The sequence below is a fragment of the Halichoerus grypus genome, chromosome 4 (assembly GCF_964656455.1).
Source record: "Halichoerus grypus chromosome 4, mHalGry1.hap1.1, whole genome shotgun sequence".
In the NCBI taxonomy this organism is placed as follows: domain Eukaryota; kingdom Metazoa; phylum Chordata; class Mammalia; order Carnivora; family Phocidae; genus Halichoerus; species Halichoerus grypus.
In genome coordinates this window covers 140,088,830-140,110,333 of record NC_135715.1, presented here as the reverse complement: position 1 = coordinate 140,110,333, position 21,504 = coordinate 140,088,830, and the positions used below count along the sequence as shown (strand labels likewise).

Here is a 21,504-nt window from a genome sequence, read left to right as displayed (position 1 = left end):
CAATTTTAGTAACTGACATATGCAGAGCATCTAAGTATCTATATATCATGTTCTTACACCCAAAGTGCATTTGAAAAGTAAACATCTAAGTGATGACATGAGCACTAGATTTTATTAAATGCTATTTCTTAGGTTTTAGAACCTCCTCGTTTTAAGAAAAATGTGGCATTCTGGCTTTTAAAAAATAAACTTTTAGGGCTCAACTACAAGGGACAACTGAGACATGCAGCTGGAAAAGGCAACAGAAGGTTGCAGTGTAAAAGCAGTGTTTCGCAGGCAGAGAACTATGCTACAAATCTCTTTAGAATTTATATGAAAGAATCAAGGAACTAAATCTACAGAAGACACCTTACCAAAACCACAACTGGTTGCTGAAACTGGCTCCCTGACTTTAAATGCGGAATGGAGAAATTGGGATTATTTCATCCAAATAGAAAATTTGGAGGTCAGGAGGGTATATGAAAGCTATTGGGGCGCCTGGGTGGCTCAGTCGTTAAGCGTCTGCCTTTGGCTCAGGTCATGATCCCAGGGTCCTGGGATCGAGCTCTGCATCGGGCTCCCTACTCTGCGGGAAGCCTGCTTCTCCCTCTCCCACTCCCCTTGCTTGTGTTCCCTCTCTCGTTGTCTCTCCCTCTCTGTCAAATAAATAAATAAAATAAAATAAAATAAAATAAAATAAAAAGAAAGAAAGCTATCATATGGCCCAGTGAAAAACTTAAAGACTAATAAGGTGAAAATTGTGGGGAATCAACTTTTGTTAATTATGAGGATTAATCGAAGATGCAATGGACTCAGGTATGAGTTAAGAGAACGCCTTCCCTACTTTTATACTGTTTAGATTAACCAGCTGCCAGATATATTTCTGGGGGAATTCAAGTATTACCTGAGTGGTAGAGTCTGATAACCTGTAGGACACAATTTGGTTTCAATCCGTGAAAATGTAACTATGTGCACAGTAAATGAGTTCAGGATGAGTAAGTCTACCTGTTGGTAATTAATCCTCATCTCCTCACTTAGGTTTTTTTTTTTTTTTTTCATTTCGAACAAGAGCATTTACTTTCCTTTCAAAATATGCCCTTTGGTTCACAAAGATTCCATTCTCAGTAAGTCCTGCCTGGGAAGATGAGATTGGAAATTTTCTTATCTAAATCTATTAAAATTACTGATTCAAAAAAAGGATTTCAATTTTTCAATGGAGACATGTCAAACTGCAATACTCTATTATGCTCAGTGAATTTAATCTTTCATTATTTTTAGTTTAACTCAGAATGTGAGAAGCATATTGAGGAGGTAATTCAGTGGTTTTAATAACTGCATACCATTTATAGTATCTTTCTATCTTTCTTTAAGATGCTGAGTTTCTTAGATATACCTTTTTTGATACATATTATTCACCTTAAGAGCAGCTAAAAATTTTTCTTGGATTTTCAAAATACAAGCAGAGTAGGGTCCTAATTTTTAATCCTTTTTTGGAATGACTATTCTTTCTATCATAGTCTGTTCTGAAGTTACTTACGTGTCACGTTTTTACAGTGGCCATTATATCTTGTGTTTATAAAGGAAAATGTCCACCCTCCTGCAAAGCCACTAACATTCATTTAAACTTATTATCAATAATAACCTAAAACTCTTTTTCTTTATTACCATTGCTCTATAATCTTCAAAGATCTTTATAAAATTACCAACAAATTTTGGCATAACTATAAAAATACAGTATAAAATATTTCTGATATGTCTTTTGGCTCTTGCCTCAGATTAAGTGTAAGTATGTAGCCAATCTGCATGTGTAGGTTGAGCAGCAATTACCATATTTTATTGAATCTCAGATGCAACTGACTGAAGGAAGCACCTCTGTTTCATGTTCTATTAAGAAATAAAAACAGGTTGTCAATTACAGTATGGCACACAATTGATATCAAGATGTGTCCAATTTCAGAAATATAAAAATGTGAAAAAATGTGCATCTCAAAATCAATGAAATATGTCATTTTGTCAAATTCTAAACACTGTTATGTTTTATTCTCTTCTTTCACATAAATAAGGCATGATTTAGTCAAGCAAAGAAAACTTTATTTCTGCTACATATAACAACATATTGCTCTAAGAAACAACTATTATATTAGTTTTAGCACTGACGTGTGAATTCAAAAATACATGTCAACAATCCGTGCTTCCCAGACAAAACAATGTTGTGCACAGACTATCAGGTATATGAAAAAAAAGCGGTCAACTGTCCACAGGGAGTGCGTCCAGTCACATTTTCAGTCAGTCAGCTGAGGATTATGTCATTATTTAGTCTTTGTTCTGTAGAAAGAACACAACAGAAGTATGAAAATCATCACCTGAAAGGAAACAGCTATTGTATTTAGTATTCCTAAAATGTTAGGAATTTCTTTTATTTCAAAATAACCAATGTTATCTGCTTACTTAATCACAGATGTCCCCAAATAAGCAAAACCAAACTTACTCAGAAGGATGATGCAAGCAGGTACTGAATTTCTGAAGGGAAAATGCTGTGAATTAATACAAAATCAGGATGCTCTGAAATACTAAAATTTTTATTTTCCTCAAATAGAAAGAGAGACATATTTTGTACATTAAACCCAGTTCAAAATAGAACTCAATTACTTTCAAAGTTATATTCTTAGACCAGTTTCTTTTCCTATTTCATAGGTGTAGCTCACTTAATCCTAGGCCTATTTCTCAGAGACAAAAGGAACCAGCCTTTATGAGTGGTGCTTGTCCCTTGAAATCAAGGGAACAAATAAAAAAAATGCTCCCCCTCCCAAAGAACTTCAACTGCTATAATCTGTAAAATTTGGGAAACTCTTTCATATTATTTTATTGAACCTTAAAATAATACATTTATTTAATATACCAACAAAGGAGGAGAATCTCATGGAGTCCACAGTAAACAGAAAATCTACCGCAAAAATAAATTTAAAAAACGTGCTGCAACTTTTAAGACGTTCAAAACCAATACAGCTGATTATGTCCTACCATTTTTAGCTAACCTGAACCTACTTTATCTTTGCTCTGAATAGGTACAACGGTTCAATAAAGGGAAAAAGGATAGATTTATATTTTATGAATAGTCATGCTGAAGAATAGGTACTTCCTCTGATGTAGGGAACGGGATAAATGTACATCACTTTTACAGGGAAAACGTGGTATTATAAAGCTTCATTCGCACAGCAGCAGCTGGCCACATTTTGTATCATTAAAACTTTTAGTTTCTGACCACTCTGGTAAGATGACATGTCAAAGATTCACTGAAATCACCAAGGCAAGTTTTAGCTCACACTTGCAAAACATGATTATATTTTATAAGGAATTCTGCTGATTAATTTTCTCTCAATAACCCTATTAAAAAAATCAGCCTCAGAAAGGTGAAGAGATCTGCCCAATCACAGTCAGTTAAACGTCGGAATTAGAATTCCAAGCCATATCTTCTGATTTTTAAGTTTAATATTTTTATACTATACAAATAATCACTAGGAAAGGCTCAACCACAAGAGTAATTCATATATTTTCCCCATATTAAGAACTTAGTATTACTGTCCTTTTTTAAGGACAAGGATTCTTTGAATAAAAGAATTGTTAGCTATATATTAAAATATTCACAGACACAAACAAACACATTTTTGTGTGCTATTTTAGAAGATAGCTTGTCTAACCAGAATTCAGGTCTTAACATTTTATTTCTAAATGTAAACAGTTTTGTTTTAAGAAGGACTTGCTAATTCTTTTTCACTGGCATTTAAATATTTTTACATTGTATTGGGTAATGGGAATGAATTTTGTAATTAAATAAAACATTTCAAGACATTTTTAAATTAGGATTATTCATAATGGGCCCAACGGGCATTTCCTATTGCCAACTGCCTTCTAGGAAGGAGGAACTAATCACCTGACTTGCTCTATTAGAAAAAAGGTCATCAGCAGTAAGGATTGACACAATTCACTCTGATACCTGCTAGTCGCCATAATTGGTCAGAAAGAAAACGGAGGTAAAAGAAATTTGCTTTCAAGTCAGTAACTTCCAAGTCAATCTAAAGTGCTTGCCAACTGCTACCATTTGACCAGCAGTACTTGGGAAGCTGGTGTGTGTGGGAACAGGGAAACTCTCAGCTACCCCTGAAACTCAGAATTCATTTCCAGAACAAAAAAAGTGAAAGAGTTGAACATTTCTACTTTAAAGAATGTTTCCCTAAGCCATGGAGATATGTGTTGACTATCACAGAAAAAGAAATATAAGTTTGATCTCTGAAAACTAAAAGAAAAAGAAATTCATATGGCTGTATGTATCGTTATAATAGACAAGAGTTTTTGGTAAATTGGCAGGGTTCCTTTTTTAATACATATATACACATGAGAATACTTTTCGAATGTCTGGTTTTAATGCACAAACTCACAAATACAAGTCCAGAGAAAAACATCTAGGTTCAAAAGGTCCAAAAGACGTATTATTTGATACTGCTTTTTAGGCATTTCACTAGTGAGATGTCAAAACACTCTTTATAAAGGTTATTACAAATTACCTTAAGTTATAACTCAAGACATTGACATTAATTCTCTAAATTAAAAATCTTTAGCACTATTTCAATTTTAAAGTTATATAAACATATGGTAAAAAATTAAATTCTTAATATTAAAACATTACAAACAAAAAAACCCACTTTAACTTTCTACATTGAAATCTGATTTTATTTTGTAGAGGGGCAAAAACATTCTCCCAGTAAACACTGAAAACATTTAAGTTTAAAAAGTTCAAGTTAAAAAAAAATATATTGTGAAATTAACCCAACCTGTGGTTTTACTAGCCAAGCACTAAGTCACAATGCTTTTAACTGACAACTTCCAAATCCCTAAAAAAAACTCTATACATATTCCTCTTGCTATAATATTTAGCCAACGTGTTTTTAAAATTCAGACTAAAAAGGGCTTACCTCAAGAATCAGTAAGTTCTTTGTCGTTTGTTAGATTCTTCTCTTGGGGAATCCGCCAGCATAACTTTAAGTCTGACTCCATTTAGGATCTTTCCATGTAAAGTAGTAATGGCATCATTGGCGCTTATTCGATCTGCGTACTTGGCATACCCCACGTTTTTTCCTGACACAAGGTAAACTTCGATCAGGTTACCAAAACGACTGAAACAAAGTTAAAAAAAAAAAAAAAATCAAATGAAATTGATAAAAATACAACTGTTTAGGTCCAAAAATTGGGGTCCATTCTGGACTCCTCTTCCATTCCTCTCCCCACATCCAATCTTCAAGTCAATCTTCCTTTTCAAACACGTGCTCTATTAGTCAAGTTCTCTTCATTCTCACTCAGGTCTCTTTCCTCATGCAGCTGGTCATTATCTTTTCCTTGGAATGCCCTAATACCTTCCTCACTTGTTTCCCTGCCCTTTGGGCTTATCCCTCTCTAATCTATTTTCTACCCTGTCTTTCTAACAATCTTTCTAAAACAGAGATTTGATCATTTCCTCCTTAAAAATCCCATCCAGGGTGAAGACAAACTCCCTAACATAGCTTGTGGGCCTTCCTTGACATAGGCCTTGTCCTCTCCCACTTCACCCTCCCTCCCAGTCTCTCAAATTCCATACTCTAACCATCTCCTTTCACATTCTCTCTTGCAGAAATAACCACCCCTGCCCCCCAAATCCTTTCTTCTCTAGCTAAGTTATTTTTATCTGTCAGGTCTCCATTATACATTGCTTCTTAGAGCTTCAGAAATAGATGCTCCCCTTATGTATTTCATAGCCTGGACATTCCTTTTCACAACACCAACCTCACTAGGTTGTAGTATCCTATTCACTGGTTTGTCTCCTACATGAGATTAGTTCTCAGAGGACAAGAACTATTATGTCTTATTTACATCATATCTTTTGTTTACACAATGTCTCTTGCACTTAGCATGATGACTGCCTGGCGCAAAGGAAATGTTCAAGAAATAAACTACATGAATCAGTTAAATAAGTCAAAATATTCGAACTACTGATGTTTTGTGCAGCTCTTCAATGAGCTTCTTATTTTTTTTTTTCCTTTGCTAACCCTGTTATAAGGCAAACAGGAAAAAGACCAAAAAGAAAAAAGTTAAGATTAAAGGAGTTCTATTAAAAACACAAAAATAAACAAGAGCCTTCCTTTTTCTACACTTATTATGTACTCTTCCTTACAATCAAGTAATTATTTACTCAATATAATCCTTAAGGATCCAACAGAGTGCTGACAAAATAGAAAATGCTACTCTGTTCAGCTGTATTACAATCACTAAGGAAAAGTTATATAAAAAGAATTCTAGAGGAAAGGTCGACACAGATGTATTTTCTATCAAGAAACAAATGATTTGTCCATTTTATGCATGCAATTTTTCAAAACAATACTGTTTTGTTTTTTTTTAAAGATTTTATTTATTTGACAGAGAGAGAGAGACAGCGAGAGAGGGAACACAAGCCAAGGGGAGCAGGAGAGGGAGAAACAGGCTTCGAGCAAGGAGCCCGATGCGGGGCTCGATCCCAGGCCCCTGGGATCATGACCTGAGCCGAAGGCAGACGCTTAACGACTGAGCCACCCAAGCGCCCCAAAACAATACTGTTTTATGTCTTCAAAACAAAGTAACAGGGAATTCTGTGTGGAGAATTAAGATGTATAAATAATAAAGAAGAGAAAGAAATGATCATGTATTTTAAAAGGTGATATAAATAAAGAATTTTTTAAACTACAGAACAGATCATTTCTATCTGATAAGTATTAGATATAGGAAGTTTCAAGTTTGTGAGAGGGCTTAAATGACTGGTTTAAATCAATTATATTATAAACGTAACTTCGTGGAATTGAAATCTTACCAGAATATATCCTCTAATACATCTAAAGGTAAAGGATGAGGATTAAACACGATAAAAAGTCTTTCTTTCACAGGAGTTTCAGGAGGGGCTTTTTTTTTGCACGATGGAAGTACAACGTCTGTCTGGATTTGAGGCAACTGTGATCCAGAATTTCCTCCAAATTGCTGTTGAAGAGTTAGGTACAAAATAAGAAAAAGAAAAACTGCACTTTAAGGATTTTAAGCCAAGAGCTAAAGAGATCTATATCATGACTTCTATGTGATCTTGTACTGTAGCTCTGAAAATTTTCTTACATAGTAATAAACAAAGGCCACATTTATTTTATAGCCTACTGATGTATGAAAGAGGTTAAATTCTTACCTACTTACCAGAAATTGCTGCTGACTTGGGTTATTCCACACCATTGATGCAAGCTGTGCTGCTACCATCTGCGTTGCCATTTTTCTGAGAAGACTAAAGATAAGAACTGATAATTTACAGAAAACTAGAAATATTCAGTCTCTGACCTGTAACTTATTTTGTGTGACTTCCTCACCCAAGAGGTCAACTGCTTTCTATTCTTATTCTTCAAGTCACATCATGTATACCCAAAGCCCTGCTGTAAACCCTCCTGAGATAGTACTTACTCTGTTGCGTTACTCCCATCATCAATGAAGGAAACACCTATCCGATTCCCAGGAGGGTACTGAAACCCATGTAACTTGTATTTTGCATAAATAGCTGATGCTACATTGAAATACTGAACCACTCCATGACCTAAAACAAAGTAGAGAATATCAGGAGTTAAAAAGAACACAAGGTACCAAAGCCTGTCTTGCCACAAAATCAAACAATATAGAAATAGCCTGTAATCACATAACTAGTTAACACAGAGTCAAATGGGTCAGAAAACAAAGTTTTCTTATACATATGTGCAACAGCTATGTTCCTACAAAGTCTAAACCAGATTCTGGCAAAAATATAAACATGATATTTTAAGGAAAATGTGTAATTATTAGAGTAAGTTCTGTCCAATGAATTTAATTTTAGGATATTGGTGTTTCTTATATGATAGATATACCTAAAGCCAAACAGTTTTTCTTACATTTTTATTCTTTGAAATCTGCTTTGAAATTTTAAAATTTTCCCTATCATACTGAGTAGGAAATGAAATGAGGAGAATATATAGCCTGATAAAAGCATACAGTCATCAGGCTTGCTGCAGTGCTAGAGAAAGGAAAAGTGCTATTTATGAAAAAGAAAAGGTAGGGAACAGAGGCTCTCAGATTAGAAGCCACATATTTCACATTTCTTTGGAGAGCTTTCAGCTAAGGAAATAGATTTCAATTCAGGAGGGTGATGCTGTAATGGGGGGATAATTTTATACTGGAGTCCATATATGGACAACCCATGAGCCTGTAACACAACCAAAAAGTTTTCGTAATATATAACCCATACATATAATATAATATAATATAATATAATATAATATAATATAATATAATATAATATAATATATAACTGATATATGCAATATAACCCACTTGGGGGAAAACACTGCTATAATTTCATGTTCCTTTCTAAACCCAAGCACCCCAACATTTTAATGAAAATAAAATTCAGATAGCAAATGAACATATAAAACTAATTCAGATAGAACTCTATGATGATACCTCTATTAATAAAAAGGTGCCCAATAACACATATATTTATTTATCAGACATATTCAACCAGAGAAACGATATAGAAGGTAAAGGAACAAATACATTTCAACATACCAGATAAAAGGGAAAGAAATACAAAATAAATAGAATTATACATAATAATGAATGTGCCAAAAAACACAAAGTGTGTGCCTTAGAGTCAGAATAAAGAATGATAGTCTAAGGTTGGGTTAGGGTTGGAGATGGTCCAAAGTAGGCTCAGACGGGTAGTCGTGCTAAGAGACCAGCGGTGGGTAGAGTAATAGTAAGTGCAAGTGTCTGTGTGAAAAGTGGCACCACTCCAGGCCTGCCAGCCCGATGACCTGACTCACTCTCCTACTTCCCCTTACATCCATAACACCCGGAAAGGACTAAATCGAGTGTATCTATAGTACTAGAAGAGATGCCAAGTATGACTTCTCTATGCCACCCCTCCAATTCTCTAAACAAACCAATAAGCTCCTGAGATTTCCTGAGTGCCTACTATGTGCCAGGACTTGCATTAGGTATTTTACATACAGCATTTCTAATTCTTATCTAACCTTGGCATAGAAGGTATTAATAATCCCCTTTTACAGATGAAGAAAGAGATTCAGAAAGGATAAGCAAACTGCCAAGGTCTCAGAGCTACGTGCCAGTGCTGGGATTTGCATTTTGAGTCTATTGTGAAATGGAATGCCAACCATTTTCCATTATGCCACAATAACTCCATTTTCAAAAAGCCTTAAAAAAAACCTTAAAAAATTATGAAGATGGTTAAGCCAACACTACGTATTAGGTTTAACCAATTAACTAGTTAATAAGTTCAAATGGCTGATATTAGAGCCTTGCTTCAGATTTTTTTTTTTTTAAGATTTTATTTATTCATTTGAGACACAGAGATAGAGAGAGAGAGCATGAGCAGGGAGACAGGCAGAGGGAGTGGGAGAAGCAGGCTCCCCACTGAGCCAGGAGCCTGATGTGGGGCTCGATCCCAGGACCCTGGGATCACGACCCGAGCCGAAGGCAGATGCTTAACCATCTGAGCCACCCAGGCGCCCCTTGCTTCAGATTTTTAAAAAAGATCTTATTTATTTATTTGAGAGAGAGAATACAAGTCGGGGGGGAGAGGGAGAGGGAGAAGCAGACTCCCCACTTAGCAGGGAGCCTGACATGGGGCTCAATCCCAGGACCCTGAGATCAAGACCTGAACCAAAGGCAGACGCTCAACTGACTGAGCCACCCAGGCGCCCCAGAGCCTTGCTATAATTAAGACTGGGAAGAAGTAGAGAGAGAAGTAGAGCAATTAGATGCTTGAAATGAAGGGAAGGAGTTTCATTTTGAGGTATAAAGTTTAAAAAACAAAAAAAGAGACACTTAGGGACGAGGAGGAAGCTTTAAGGGTTTTAGAACTTTGCCTAGCATTAATCAGGGTGCAGGGACCCCATCCTGAGGTATTTTGGTTGTACAACTGGAAAGAGAGAACACTCCATATTGTGGGAGTTAAAATATTCTTTAAAAATAAATGGCTTGGGGTGCCTGGGTGGCTCAGTCGTTAAGCATCTGCCTTCAGCTCAGGTCATGGTCCCAGGGTCCTGGAATCAAGCCCCGCATTGGGCTCCCGCTTGGCGGGAAGCCTGCTTCTCCCTCTCCCACTCCCCTGCTTGTGTTCCCTCTCTCGCTATGTCTCTGTTGAATAAATAAATAAAATCTTTTAAATAAATAAATAAATAAAAATAAATGACTTATATAAAGGAGATATATTCTCAGGGGTTTATTTATTAAGGTATCATTGTATTTGAAAGTTTAAAGTGGAGAAAAAGAAAACATAAAGTTGTCACAGAAAGAGTATCTGACATAAGAAGTGCCACTGGAGAAAAGACATTTTAACAAAACACAGTATATTAAAAAACAATAGACATTATTTTACCATAATTAGAATAAGGATCTCGTTGAACTTCACAGTATTCCAATCCTGGTACTATATCAAAAATACTGAAAAGCTGCTCTTCAGTGAAAGGAACTCTTGATACAACTGACAGGCGTTTGGAGATAGCTTCTTGGCCTCTGTTATCATTCTTGTCGAAACTTGAAAACTCAGATTGTTGTTCTCCAACAATATAAAAAAAAAGTACATCTTTTAATTTCTATACAGTCAACATTTTAGGTACAAGTAAGATGAGCTGTCATTAAGTCCATTGCATTGGACCAAGGCACTGTGTTTTGTAGTATGTTCTTGGTCATTAGCACTATCAAAGGGACCAATGGTGAAAAAACAGACAACTCTTCCCACTCCCCTGCCTTTGACACAGAAATATAAGCAGAAATGTGTAGTCTAACTTCAGAGGAATATGTTTAGTATGCAAAACTGCAAAATATGGTACGAGTTTCACCTAAAAGAAAGTTTATGCCAAATAACATTTATAGGACTTACTTTTATCACTCACTTCTCCCTTTGGCTAACTTCTACTTTTGTCATTCCTCTCCTTTCTCTAGCCCTAATTTTAAAGCAGCAGTACCTTAGGGATAAAATCTTAGGACTCACACTGAGGGGTATCAGGATAGGTCTTTCATACTTTTTGGTCCTACACAGAGGCAGAAGCTCACTCAAAAAAAGTGGCAGTGATGTAGTTTAATATTTAGATAATACATAACTAACCACAGAAAACTATAATTGGAATTATTATTTTTTTCTGTTACACATAGAAATATATAATTATATATAATATAAACATATAATTATATTTCTGTTATACATAAAATATAATAATATATATTTATATAATATAATATAATAATTTCCAATTATAGTTTTCTATGTTACACATAGTGTTAAATACTAGTTACACAAGTGTTAAATATTAAGACCATGAGGAGTCATGAAAAACTTCTCAAAAAACCCCATACTAACTTTTATTCACTAAGTGAGGTTTACAGACTAAAGAATATTTTATGAAATCCAAATCCAATTGTATATACTACTTATACTATTAAAATAAAGGATACTTTACTCACCAAATGGAAACATATTTACTCTAGGTTCATGTCCCAATGTCTCCTGCCTCATGTTACTATAATAGTCTTGTTCCGAGGATTCAGATGCTTTATTTTTAGGTTCAGCCAAGATTGCCCTAAAACCTGAAAAAGAGAATCTATGACTTTCAAACTTCATAGCAAATTTAACACACCTGCAAATATACTTTATTGCTAGTGCTTAGCTTTTAACTGTAATTGTATAAAACAAAATCTACACAAGGGCCATCTGCACCAGACCTACTTCTTTGCTTTTTGGAAGATGGCAAAGAATAAATAAAAAGTGCAAGAATCTCAAGTTATGGGTCAATGTAGACAGGAAAGATCAGCAATTCTATCCTATCCTTTCCAGTCTCCCCGCTATTACAAAAAGCATCATGGCTCGTTCTCCCTGGCTCAACATCAAAATCCTATAGGGCTCTTCACATTCAACCTGTTAGCAAGATTTTTCCTTTGAAATACACTTACAAGCTGTTATCTTTTACTCTAATTTCTTTGCCTTTGTTTCTAAGTCAGATTCCCTTCAATTAATTACAACAACTCTTTAAGTGGTCTCTTTGCCTCTGGATCAAAGGTTTTAAGTAGGGGCTCAAAGATGAGCTTCAAAAAGTGGGAAGGTTCCATGAACTCTGAAACTTTAAACAAAATGCTTATGTATATGTGCATATGGGCATATTTCAAAGGAGAAGATTCATAGCTTTCATCATATTATTCAGTGGCTCCTAAAAGGATAAAACCAGTCACTTTGAATTCTTTCTCTGGAAATCCATCCTTGATACTGTGGTTAGATCAACTGTCCTAATAGTTATTTTTCTCCTTTTAAAACAATCTACAAGGGAATCCTAACTGAGGTTGAACTGTTTATAACCTCCCATATATGGTGCCAATGTATTTAGTTAACTTTATCTCCTAATTTCTCAACAGGATTATTACGTTTTCTTCAGACTGTTGCCTTCACAGTATTAAGCAAAGACATGTTTACTCCTAGCTCTGTGCCTTTGCTAAAACTGCTCTCACCCTCTTTCCTGCCTACTCTATACCAGATGTCAATCTTACCTCTAGAGGTGTTCTCATGCTCTCAGTGCACTTGTTTCTCACCACTGTTGGACCATACCACACATTTTTAAACATTTTCTCATTTGGCAAATTTTTATTGAGTCTATTAAAAATGGCAGTATCTTTGATAGAGATCTCAATAAATCCTTACAGAGGGCCTATAACTAACAGTACTAGGTACTAGGAATGACAGAAACAGACAAATAAAACATACTCCCTGCTTTCAAAGAGCCTTTTAAAAATTCTTCTATTATTCTTTAACTATTTTTTGTCTATTAGATCTTGGCTACCCAATATAATTAAATTCCTTAAAAGCTATATATTTATTCCCTTTGTATCTTTTTACTTAACATATTGCTGAGTATACCATAGGTACTCAATTAATGCTGGTTGAGAAATTCAGAAGGATCTGAGAGGAAATTTTGGTATGTATCTTAGGGTTATTTAAGGAGGGCACGTTCTGCATGGAGCACTGGATGTTATATGAAAACAATGAATCGTGGATCACTACATCAAAAACTAATGATGTATTGTATGGTGACTAACATAACATAATAAAATATAATTAAAAAAAAAAGAATTCTACTGATTAGCAATAATTCTTTCCAGTACATATAGATCTTTATAATACCCTAAAACCTACTAATTTAATTACTCCTCATTTCTCAAGGTCAATATAACCAGGAGTATGACAACAAACGATATTTTCCCTGGTTTCTTTAAAATTCTTATTCTTCATTATATATACCAGCAACAGCAAAAGATCCAATTAATGTCACTCTAGCTCAAAATTAACCCAATATATATTTAGTTACCTATGTGGGCAAATATTACACTAAGTCCCAAATTTAACCTTTATGTTTATTAGTATATACTTAATTCTATTTAAGGTTTAGGTTAAACATGAACAAATATAACAGAAAATTTGAGGTTTTTTTTAATACAAAGAAAAAATATTCTTTAAAAAAGCCTGAAAGGGTAAGTCAATTTTTTAATACTTAAAAATCTTAAATTACTATAGAAATAATAACCAAAATGTGGCAACAGTATTTTCACTTATTAAGTTAATGCAATTGCTCATATTTCTCTTCAAGACAGTGCCTCAATGAAAACTTAATCACAGCCCCAAAATAATTTTCATCTTAGGTATATACATATATTTAAACTCCCATTGCTAGGATTAAATTAGCAGGTATGGTTATTAGCAAAACCAAGTGTTAAATTCAGTTATTTAGAATAATTAAAAGTTTTTAAGAAGTCTTTAATATGTTAAATGAACATATCCTTACTTCGATCACAGTTTTCTATTGCTTGGGCAGCTTGTGATGGTTTTAAGTACCGAACATAACCCAAACCTTTACTTTCTCCAGTTACTTTATTCTTAATAATGCTGCAATACTCGATATCTCCATACACCTATGAGAGTTAAAAGAAATGATCTTAGAGGAGTCAAAATCAATAACTGAACAGATTATTTCAGAACTTAAAGTTTATTTGTGTCCCTTATTGGCAAAACTAGAAATGAGAATTAGAATTTACAGCCATTTTTAATAACAGAATCCAAATGTCACAAACTAATGAGGCACTAGAAAAAGAACCATACTAACGATATAGGCAAATAATAACACAACCAAAATAATGATGATTTTCATTTTCATCTTCTGAGCATTTGCTTTACATATATTATCTTACTGTTACAACAGTTCTTCAAGGATATATGTATAATATGTATGTGTGTATGTATATATGTATGTATATGTATATACACACAATATATTATATCTTTGTATATCTATATATGTTATACTATTTATTTCACAGACAAGGAAACTGAGTCTTTGAGAAATCAAATAATTTGCCCATGTCATGGAGGGCACGTAAGAATGTGTACATGGTTTGGAAAGCTCCAAAGCCTTGCTCAGTGGTGATTACAAGCTGGAATTGAACCTTCCATATCCAAATCTTAGTTCAGTCCCTTATTAACTGAGCAGTTTAGTTATCTTCTCTGTGCCTATCTCTTTACCTGTTAAATGGGGCTAAAAGTTGTACCTACTTCAAAGGGTTATTTTAAGAGTTAAATGAACTAATAGACCTAAAGGGTCTGGGACACACTAAACATTAGCTACAGCTGTCTGCCTTCTAACAGGACATAACTGATTATGTATTCTTTTGAAGAGGAGCCTCTCAAAGTGTATCACTAAAACACACTGACGTACTCAGAAAGTCAATTCTCTATGTGAAAAATATGGCTAAAAGTTTACTTTTAATGTAGGTAGAAATATGGGATACAAATTCTTAGTATTTATTTTTTTAAAGATTTTATTTATTATTTAGAGAGAGACAGTGTATGTGTGTGAGCAGGGGGAGGGGCAGAGAGAGAGGGAGAGAGAAAATCTCCAGCAGACTCCGAGCTGAGTGTGGAGCCTTATGCAGGGATCCACCTCACGACCCTGAGATCATGACCTGAGCCAAAATCAAGAGTCAGATGCTTAACCAACTGAGCCACCCAGGTGCCCCCTTAGTGTTTATTTTTTATTTTGTAAAATTCTCACGTAACCAGTTAGCAACTTAATTATTATACATTTGGATAAAAATGTCATATTTGTTCACTCAGAAAAAGATAAAAATTTATAAATATGTAAGATAAAAGCTTCTTTCTTACTATTGGAAGAAGTATGGAATATATATTTTTGGTAGTTGTTATTTTTGAGATATTTTATTCAACTCTTACTTGGGGTAGGACAGAGAATGTTTGAAAATTACTTTTCACTATTTGTTTCTTTTCTTTCTTGCTTGTTGCCCACCTGATTCATAGTGTTGGGAAACTTATTAGAAAAAGGATGAAAAATTACAACTCAAAACAATTTAAGAATTGCTTTTTAATAATTTCTGTGAAAGTATATCACATATATAAAAATCAATGGCTAAAAAGAGATTTAAAATTCTCTTCAAATTTCATGGACTATAATCTTGCTATACGGTTCAGAGCTGTAGTTTTTTTTCCTTTAAATAGAACTCCTTCAAAGGCTTAATTTTAGGACAAAAATTCTATAAAGGATGAGCCTTTCTGTGAATAAGTACATCTACATGCCACAGGCTTATAATCAATACTAATCAATAATAATACAGTTCACACACTCAGGCTTGCTTGACTCCCCTCTGTATGAGAGCAACAGAGTGGTGAGAGGGTACTTTGAAAGTGTAAAGACCAAGAGCAGGTTCCACCACCTACTAGGTATGTGACCTAATTTAAAACTCCAGGCTTTATACTTTATTTTCCTGAATCTGTGTTTTCCTTATACGGGGGAAAATACCATCATTAATATTTTTCAGTTTTTATGTTTTTTTTTAAGTTAGTTTATTCTAGGTTTAATATTTTAAAACTAGATGGAAATAGATGACTTAAAAACAGTTCCTTAATTCTCTACCATCAATCTAATCATCTAACTCAAACAACACTTGAGATTTAATAACCATACAACCAATTTAGGATTGTTAAGTTACCACAGATGCTAGCTGATTAGAAAACATAAGTACCTTAAATTTTTCCCGCAGATCTTCTTCCGTGTAGGACTTTGGTATCATAACAAATATTCTCGTAAGTTCTTCATCTTCAACATCACGGTGACTTCCAGATGATCTGGACTGAGCAATGAAAACCTAAGAAACAAACAAAATCCAAAAAATAATATAAAAAAAATCAGTTAACTGTTTTCCTATTTCTTAAGTATACTTACTTCATTATTAGTGCGAGAGTCATGTTAGGTGAAACACAATGTAATAGCGTTTTGTCAAAAAGTTTTTTTAAAGCAATCTTACTGCAATGACATTTTATATAATACCAATGTCTGCATTTACTTTTGCACTTTTGTTTGCCAAGAGGAAGTCAGTGCATTGAAAAAGAATGTATACTCCGTAGTTGCTGAATACAGTGTCTAATAAATGCCAATTACAGTTGATTAATAGTATTATTTAAATATCACATCTTTACTGATTTTGTCTAGTTGTTTTATCAGATACTAAGAGAGGAGTATAAAAACCTGATTGCAAATTTATCTTTCTCCTTTTAGTTCTATCAATAATGTTTCATGTATTTTGAAGCCGTATTACTGGCTGCATAAACATGTGGGATTGTTATGTACTTTTTGACTGATATTCTTATTCCTATGAAATTGCCCTCTCTGTTAATACTCTTTGTGTTGAAGACCATTTTGTATGACATCACACAAGCTTTTTCTATCCTTTAACTTTCAACCACTTTGTATCTTTATGTCGCTTTTAAATAGTATTTAGTTTGGTCTTTCTTTTTTTATAAATCCTGATAATCTCTGCCTTTAATTGGCACATTAAGTCTACTTATGTTTAATGTAATTATTGATATAGTTGGGTTTAAGTCTAGAATGTCATTATTTTTAACTGTTTTCTTTCTAATATTAACCTTTAAAAAAGGTAACATAACCATATTCTGGATCACCTCAGGGACCATCCAAATGATTTATGTGAGCAAGAAAATGCACAGGACTACCTGAGGCTCCATTTTCTACTATTAGCAATTTACTTTTACTGAAACATCATCTGTGACATTAGATTACTTAGATTTATTACTTGGATTATGATACTAGATTGTTACTCATTACTTTATAAAACTGTTTTGGTTTTATATTATCCTAGAGGAATGTTAAAATCTCTAATTAGGATTGTGGATTTGTACAGAGCTATAAGGATAAGAATTTTAATGAATAGTTTTGTTTTTTTATAACTTGAAGACATGTAATACAATTAATATAAATCACCACACAAAGCCCTTAAGGTTTCTTTCTTCTTCTTCTACTTTAAAGGGGCGGCTGTATACCATTCAAGTATGAGAAAACCTCAACTTATGGAATTCCAGAGTAGGAGGCAGCAACCCAAAGGACAGAGAACTTATAAAGCCATGGGATTTCAAAAATATGAAACAGAAGATCGTATGTTTGCTTAGAAAACAGCTGTCATAGAGGTATAGGGCCTCGTTGACAAGATGCAGCTGGAGACATATTCCTAGAGTCTACTGTTACTCCTTCAATAAACTTACACTAGCAGTGCATGAGGTATTAGTAATAGAGTACTGAGCAATACAGAAATGACCCATTAGAAAGTCAGTCTAGTGGACGTATCACTAATGAATGATCATTAGAAAAATAAAATAGGAAACCTTTACGAATATGGGAAGACACTGGGGGAGAAGAGTCTCAAGTTAAGATTTGAGACTGGAGGTGTCATCAGATCACAAATTTCTAAATTTTAGAAGTCTAGAGTGTTTCAAATTTCCAACAAGGCAGGCATGTCTGAGCAGAACACATGTATAATAATTACCACCTAATGGAGATTTCTCCTGAGACTTTATGTTCAGACTACAGACTCTAAATAAGAGACATTCTTGCGAAGCTGAAAACCAAGACTTTACCCCTTTCCTCCAGATAATGTAGTTGGTCACAGAATAACTCTTACTTAGCCAATCTTTTCTGGCTGCAGGCCCAGGGCTATAATTTTCTTATGTGTCTTACAGATCCTTTGGAACTTTGCAAAAGCAAACTACATGAGAAAAGTTGAAGCTGAATTAATTTAACAGGAAATACAGAAAAAACAAAAAGAAACACAAACTACATTCCAGTGAAAGACAGACGAAGCTGAACCTGCTGAAGAATGAACTTAAGACTGTCTAGCTCGGTCCTGTAGTGCAACAAACTTCTGGCTGAAACTGAGTGGACCAAAATGTGGAAAACAACTTAAACTTGAATTATTTGGGGGAGTAACTTCTCTGCGGCTAAAAGGGAGGGTACATTTCAGTGCTGGGACTTTTACTTCTCTTGTAGGAATTTAATCAAGGAAAGGGGATTATACAGGTTTGAGATTTGGGGCACTTTTTGGGTTGCCCAGAGATCTCTGGTTATACTCAAAAGTATAAAAAAATCCTCTAGGCTAATTTAATTAGAAGGAGATAAAAATTACCAATCTAGGACAGGAGTCAGCAAACCACAGCTTCCTGTTTTTCTACAGCCCATGATCTAAAAATTGTTTTTACATTTTTAAAGGGCTGTTAAAAACAACGAACATGTCACAGAGACTGTATGTGGCTCACAACGCCTAAAATGTTTACTATCTGTCCTCCTACAGAAAAAGTTTGTCAACCCCTGATCTAGCATATGCTGTGGCCTTACAATTCATTTTATTGATGATCTGTTCTGCTCCATTTCAGACAGTTGGGGAGGTGGAAATAAAGGGAATGTCTATGGTGGTCTACTGTACTGCTGGTATACTCCTATGCCCCTCTTTTGTGGATGGAGGTATAGGGAAGACCTCCGAGACTGAAATATCTTTCAGTCTTTCATTTATGTCAGGATTAATAATATTCTTACCAGTTTTCTGTAGTAAATGGGAGGAATAAAAGGGGGAAAAAAAAGTCGAGGAAAAGAGAATTTTGTGGAAGTCTCCAACAGAATTACATACACAGCAACTTTTTCTACAGGACAGGTGAGGGTACAGTTTAAGCAACTGTCAGATCCTCAGGAATGGGTCCTGAACTGAGTTCACAGACAGTAAGGAATGACATTTTGGCTACTACTGACCATAAGGATATATTGAGGGCCTACCTTTTGCCAAGCACTGTGCTGAAAGCATAGATAAAGCCAAATAACTCAAAATCACCCTTCCTGCCACGTGTCAGTTATTTTAATTTTACACAAGCAAGTGCGGAAACAATATAAATACCTCCAGGGTGAAGTAAGAGTATACAAAGAAGCATTTAATAACAATACCACTACACTACCATTACAATGATTTGGCTCTTCTTTTTTTTTTTTTTTTTTTTTTAAAGATTTTATTTATTTATTTGAGAGAGAGAGAATGAGAGAGCACATGAGAGCGGGGAGGGTCAGAGGGAGAAGCAGACTCCCCGCCGAGCAGGGAGCCCGATGCGGGACTCGATCCAGGGACTCCAGGATCATGACCTGAGCCGAAGGCAGTCGCTTAACCAACTGAGCCACCCAGGCGCCCTGATTTGGCTCTTCTTAAGGCAGTTTACTTTGGTTGCTTTCAGAGAAAAGTGGCAATAACAAAACGTATGCCATTACTACTTTCACAAAGAGGGCTTAGTTAAGAGGATTTTAAAAATCACAATAGTGTGACAAATATACAATAGCAGCAGTTTTAGTCACCTTGATTCAAACATTATATACATGTACACTTTCGTCTGGTACTGGGCAAACGCCCAACACCAGAGAGGCCACAGTTTCATACACTTTTATCAAGTTGTTAAGCTCAGTACCAACCTGAAGAAAAGCAAAAAACAAAAACAAAAACAAAAACAAAACCTGTTTTTATACATGGTAAACGGGGTTATGAGAGTGTTGGTTCAGAGGTGGGCGGTGGAGTCCAGAGCTGCGTAGTGGTGACGGCTGGAGTGGAGGGAGGCCCAGTCAGCTCTGCAGCTCAAGTCGGGGCGGACGTTCTTTCCGCACCGTCCAAACCCCCGCACCCCTCTCTCGAACGCCATCCTCCCGCCCCCGGAATGCCAGGCGCTGCCCAGTCCGCCCCAAGGAGGGGCTGTACTACCCGGACCCCACGCTGACACAGCTTCAGGTGCAGGGAGGCCCCATCCCTTCCCACCCCCGCGGGTACCCCAACCCGGGCACCTGCACCTTGATGGGCTTGGTGTCGTTGGGGCTGAGGCACTGGCCGTGCATCTCCTCCATGGCCCTGCAGGCCTGGGAGCTGCGGGCAAACTTGACGAAGGCGATGCCCTTGGACTCCTTGGTGTGCTTGTCCCGCACCACCCAGATGTCCTGGATCTCGCCGAAGGGCGAGAAGCGCTCCCTCAGCACCGACTCGGGCGTGTACTTGCTGATCACCAGGAAGATGCGGCTGTTGGGCGGCTCGTCCAGGCTGTCCACGCCCGGCCGGAAGCCTCCGCCGCTCGCACAGCTGCCTGCTTCGTCCATGGTGCTCCACCCCGGCGCGGGAGCCAGGCCCGGGTCCCCCTCAGGTCTCCTCGCTTCCGCCGCGCCCGCCACCGCCGCTTTGCACACCCAGCCGTTGTGGCTCCGGCGCTCCGCTTCCGGAAGACGCAAGAGTCGGGCGCCTGCCGCGGTCCGGCCGCGCCTGGAGCCAGCTTCCGGGGAGCTGCCTGCAGCGCCCCCTAGCGGTCCGGGGGGTGGGGAGGCCGACCCAGTTCGGGAGTCCAATCCCGCGGAAACGAGGCTCGAACTCAGGTGTGCCGTCCGCATTCCCTGTGGCCAGAACAGCACTGTCTGGTGCACAGGCTTTCCCAGCGCTGGCTTTATTCCCACCCCTAGAGCCCAGGCATTCTTCCCCCAAAGTTTGCCATCTTGGTCATAAGCTCAATAGAAGACCATTACTGGATAAAGTTAAAAACCCTATAGCCTTTAGAGCTATAAAGAACTTTTGAGATAATCCAATTCCAGCCTGATTTGTTGAGAAAATTGGAATGAGGAAATCGAGGCCCTTGGAATAGCCAAAGATAGTAGGGATACAAATAACAGAGCCAAAACCAGAACCATCTCCGTCTGCTGATCTGCTCAACTCCCACAGGCACCCCTGGGGATTTGAGGGCTGAAAGGGTGGACTGCTCAGCTCTAGGACTAGGAGAAATCTTAATGGAAAGCAAAGTGGGAATGCGTACTGACTTCTAAGACTTCTTGTTATAGGGACTTGAGGAGAGGTCAGTGGGAAACTAGGAGAAATCCAGAAACGAGATCTGGATTTTGTAGTGGAGTTGGAATAAAATGAAAAGAATGAAACAGAAAGTGGTCCAGGAGCAGAGCTCTTTGAATGTTCAAGTCCAGGCTGCTAAGATCTGGGTTGCTTTGAACTTACAGATAAATACTATTTATTGTGTGCCAACTGCGT

The 21,504-nt window shown here is 36.4% G+C and overlaps 1 protein-coding gene across 13 annotated transcripts in view; it reads right to left on the bottom strand.

Annotated features, from left to right (window-relative positions):
* The window catches only part of RBM45 (RNA binding motif protein 45), a 33,627-nt gene extending 12,915 nt beyond the window's left edge, over positions 1–20,712 (bottom strand). For 7 of the 13 annotated variants that reach the window (XR_013447230.1, XR_013447232.1, XR_013447234.1 and 4 more), the window contains exons 1-10: positions 20,277–20,712; positions 16,138–16,260; positions 13,890–14,016; positions 11,527–11,649; positions 10,442–10,621; positions 7,477–7,606; positions 7,219–7,303; positions 6,851–7,014; positions 4,950–5,150; positions 1,807–2,304 (exon numbers count right to left, since the gene is read on the bottom strand). Coding sequence is in view for 1 of the 13 variants with exons in the window: in XM_078071032.1 (XP_077927158.1) it covers positions 4,958–5,150; positions 6,851–7,014; positions 7,219–7,303; positions 7,477–7,606; positions 10,442–10,621; positions 11,527–11,649; positions 13,890–14,016; positions 16,138–16,260; positions 20,277–20,576 (1,425 nt within the window). In the remaining 12 variants the exon portion in view is untranslated. Of the gene's footprint in view, positions 1–1,806; positions 2,305–2,467; positions 2,514–4,949; positions 5,151–6,850; positions 7,015–7,218; positions 7,304–7,476; positions 7,607–10,441; positions 10,622–11,526; positions 11,650–13,889; positions 14,017–16,137; positions 16,261–20,276 lie in introns of all 13 variants that reach the window. The other 6 variants (XR_013447240.1, XR_013447241.1, XM_078071032.1 and 3 more) reach the window with 4 other exon arrangements.
* Between the last annotated feature and the right edge of the window lie 792 nt (positions 20,713–21,504).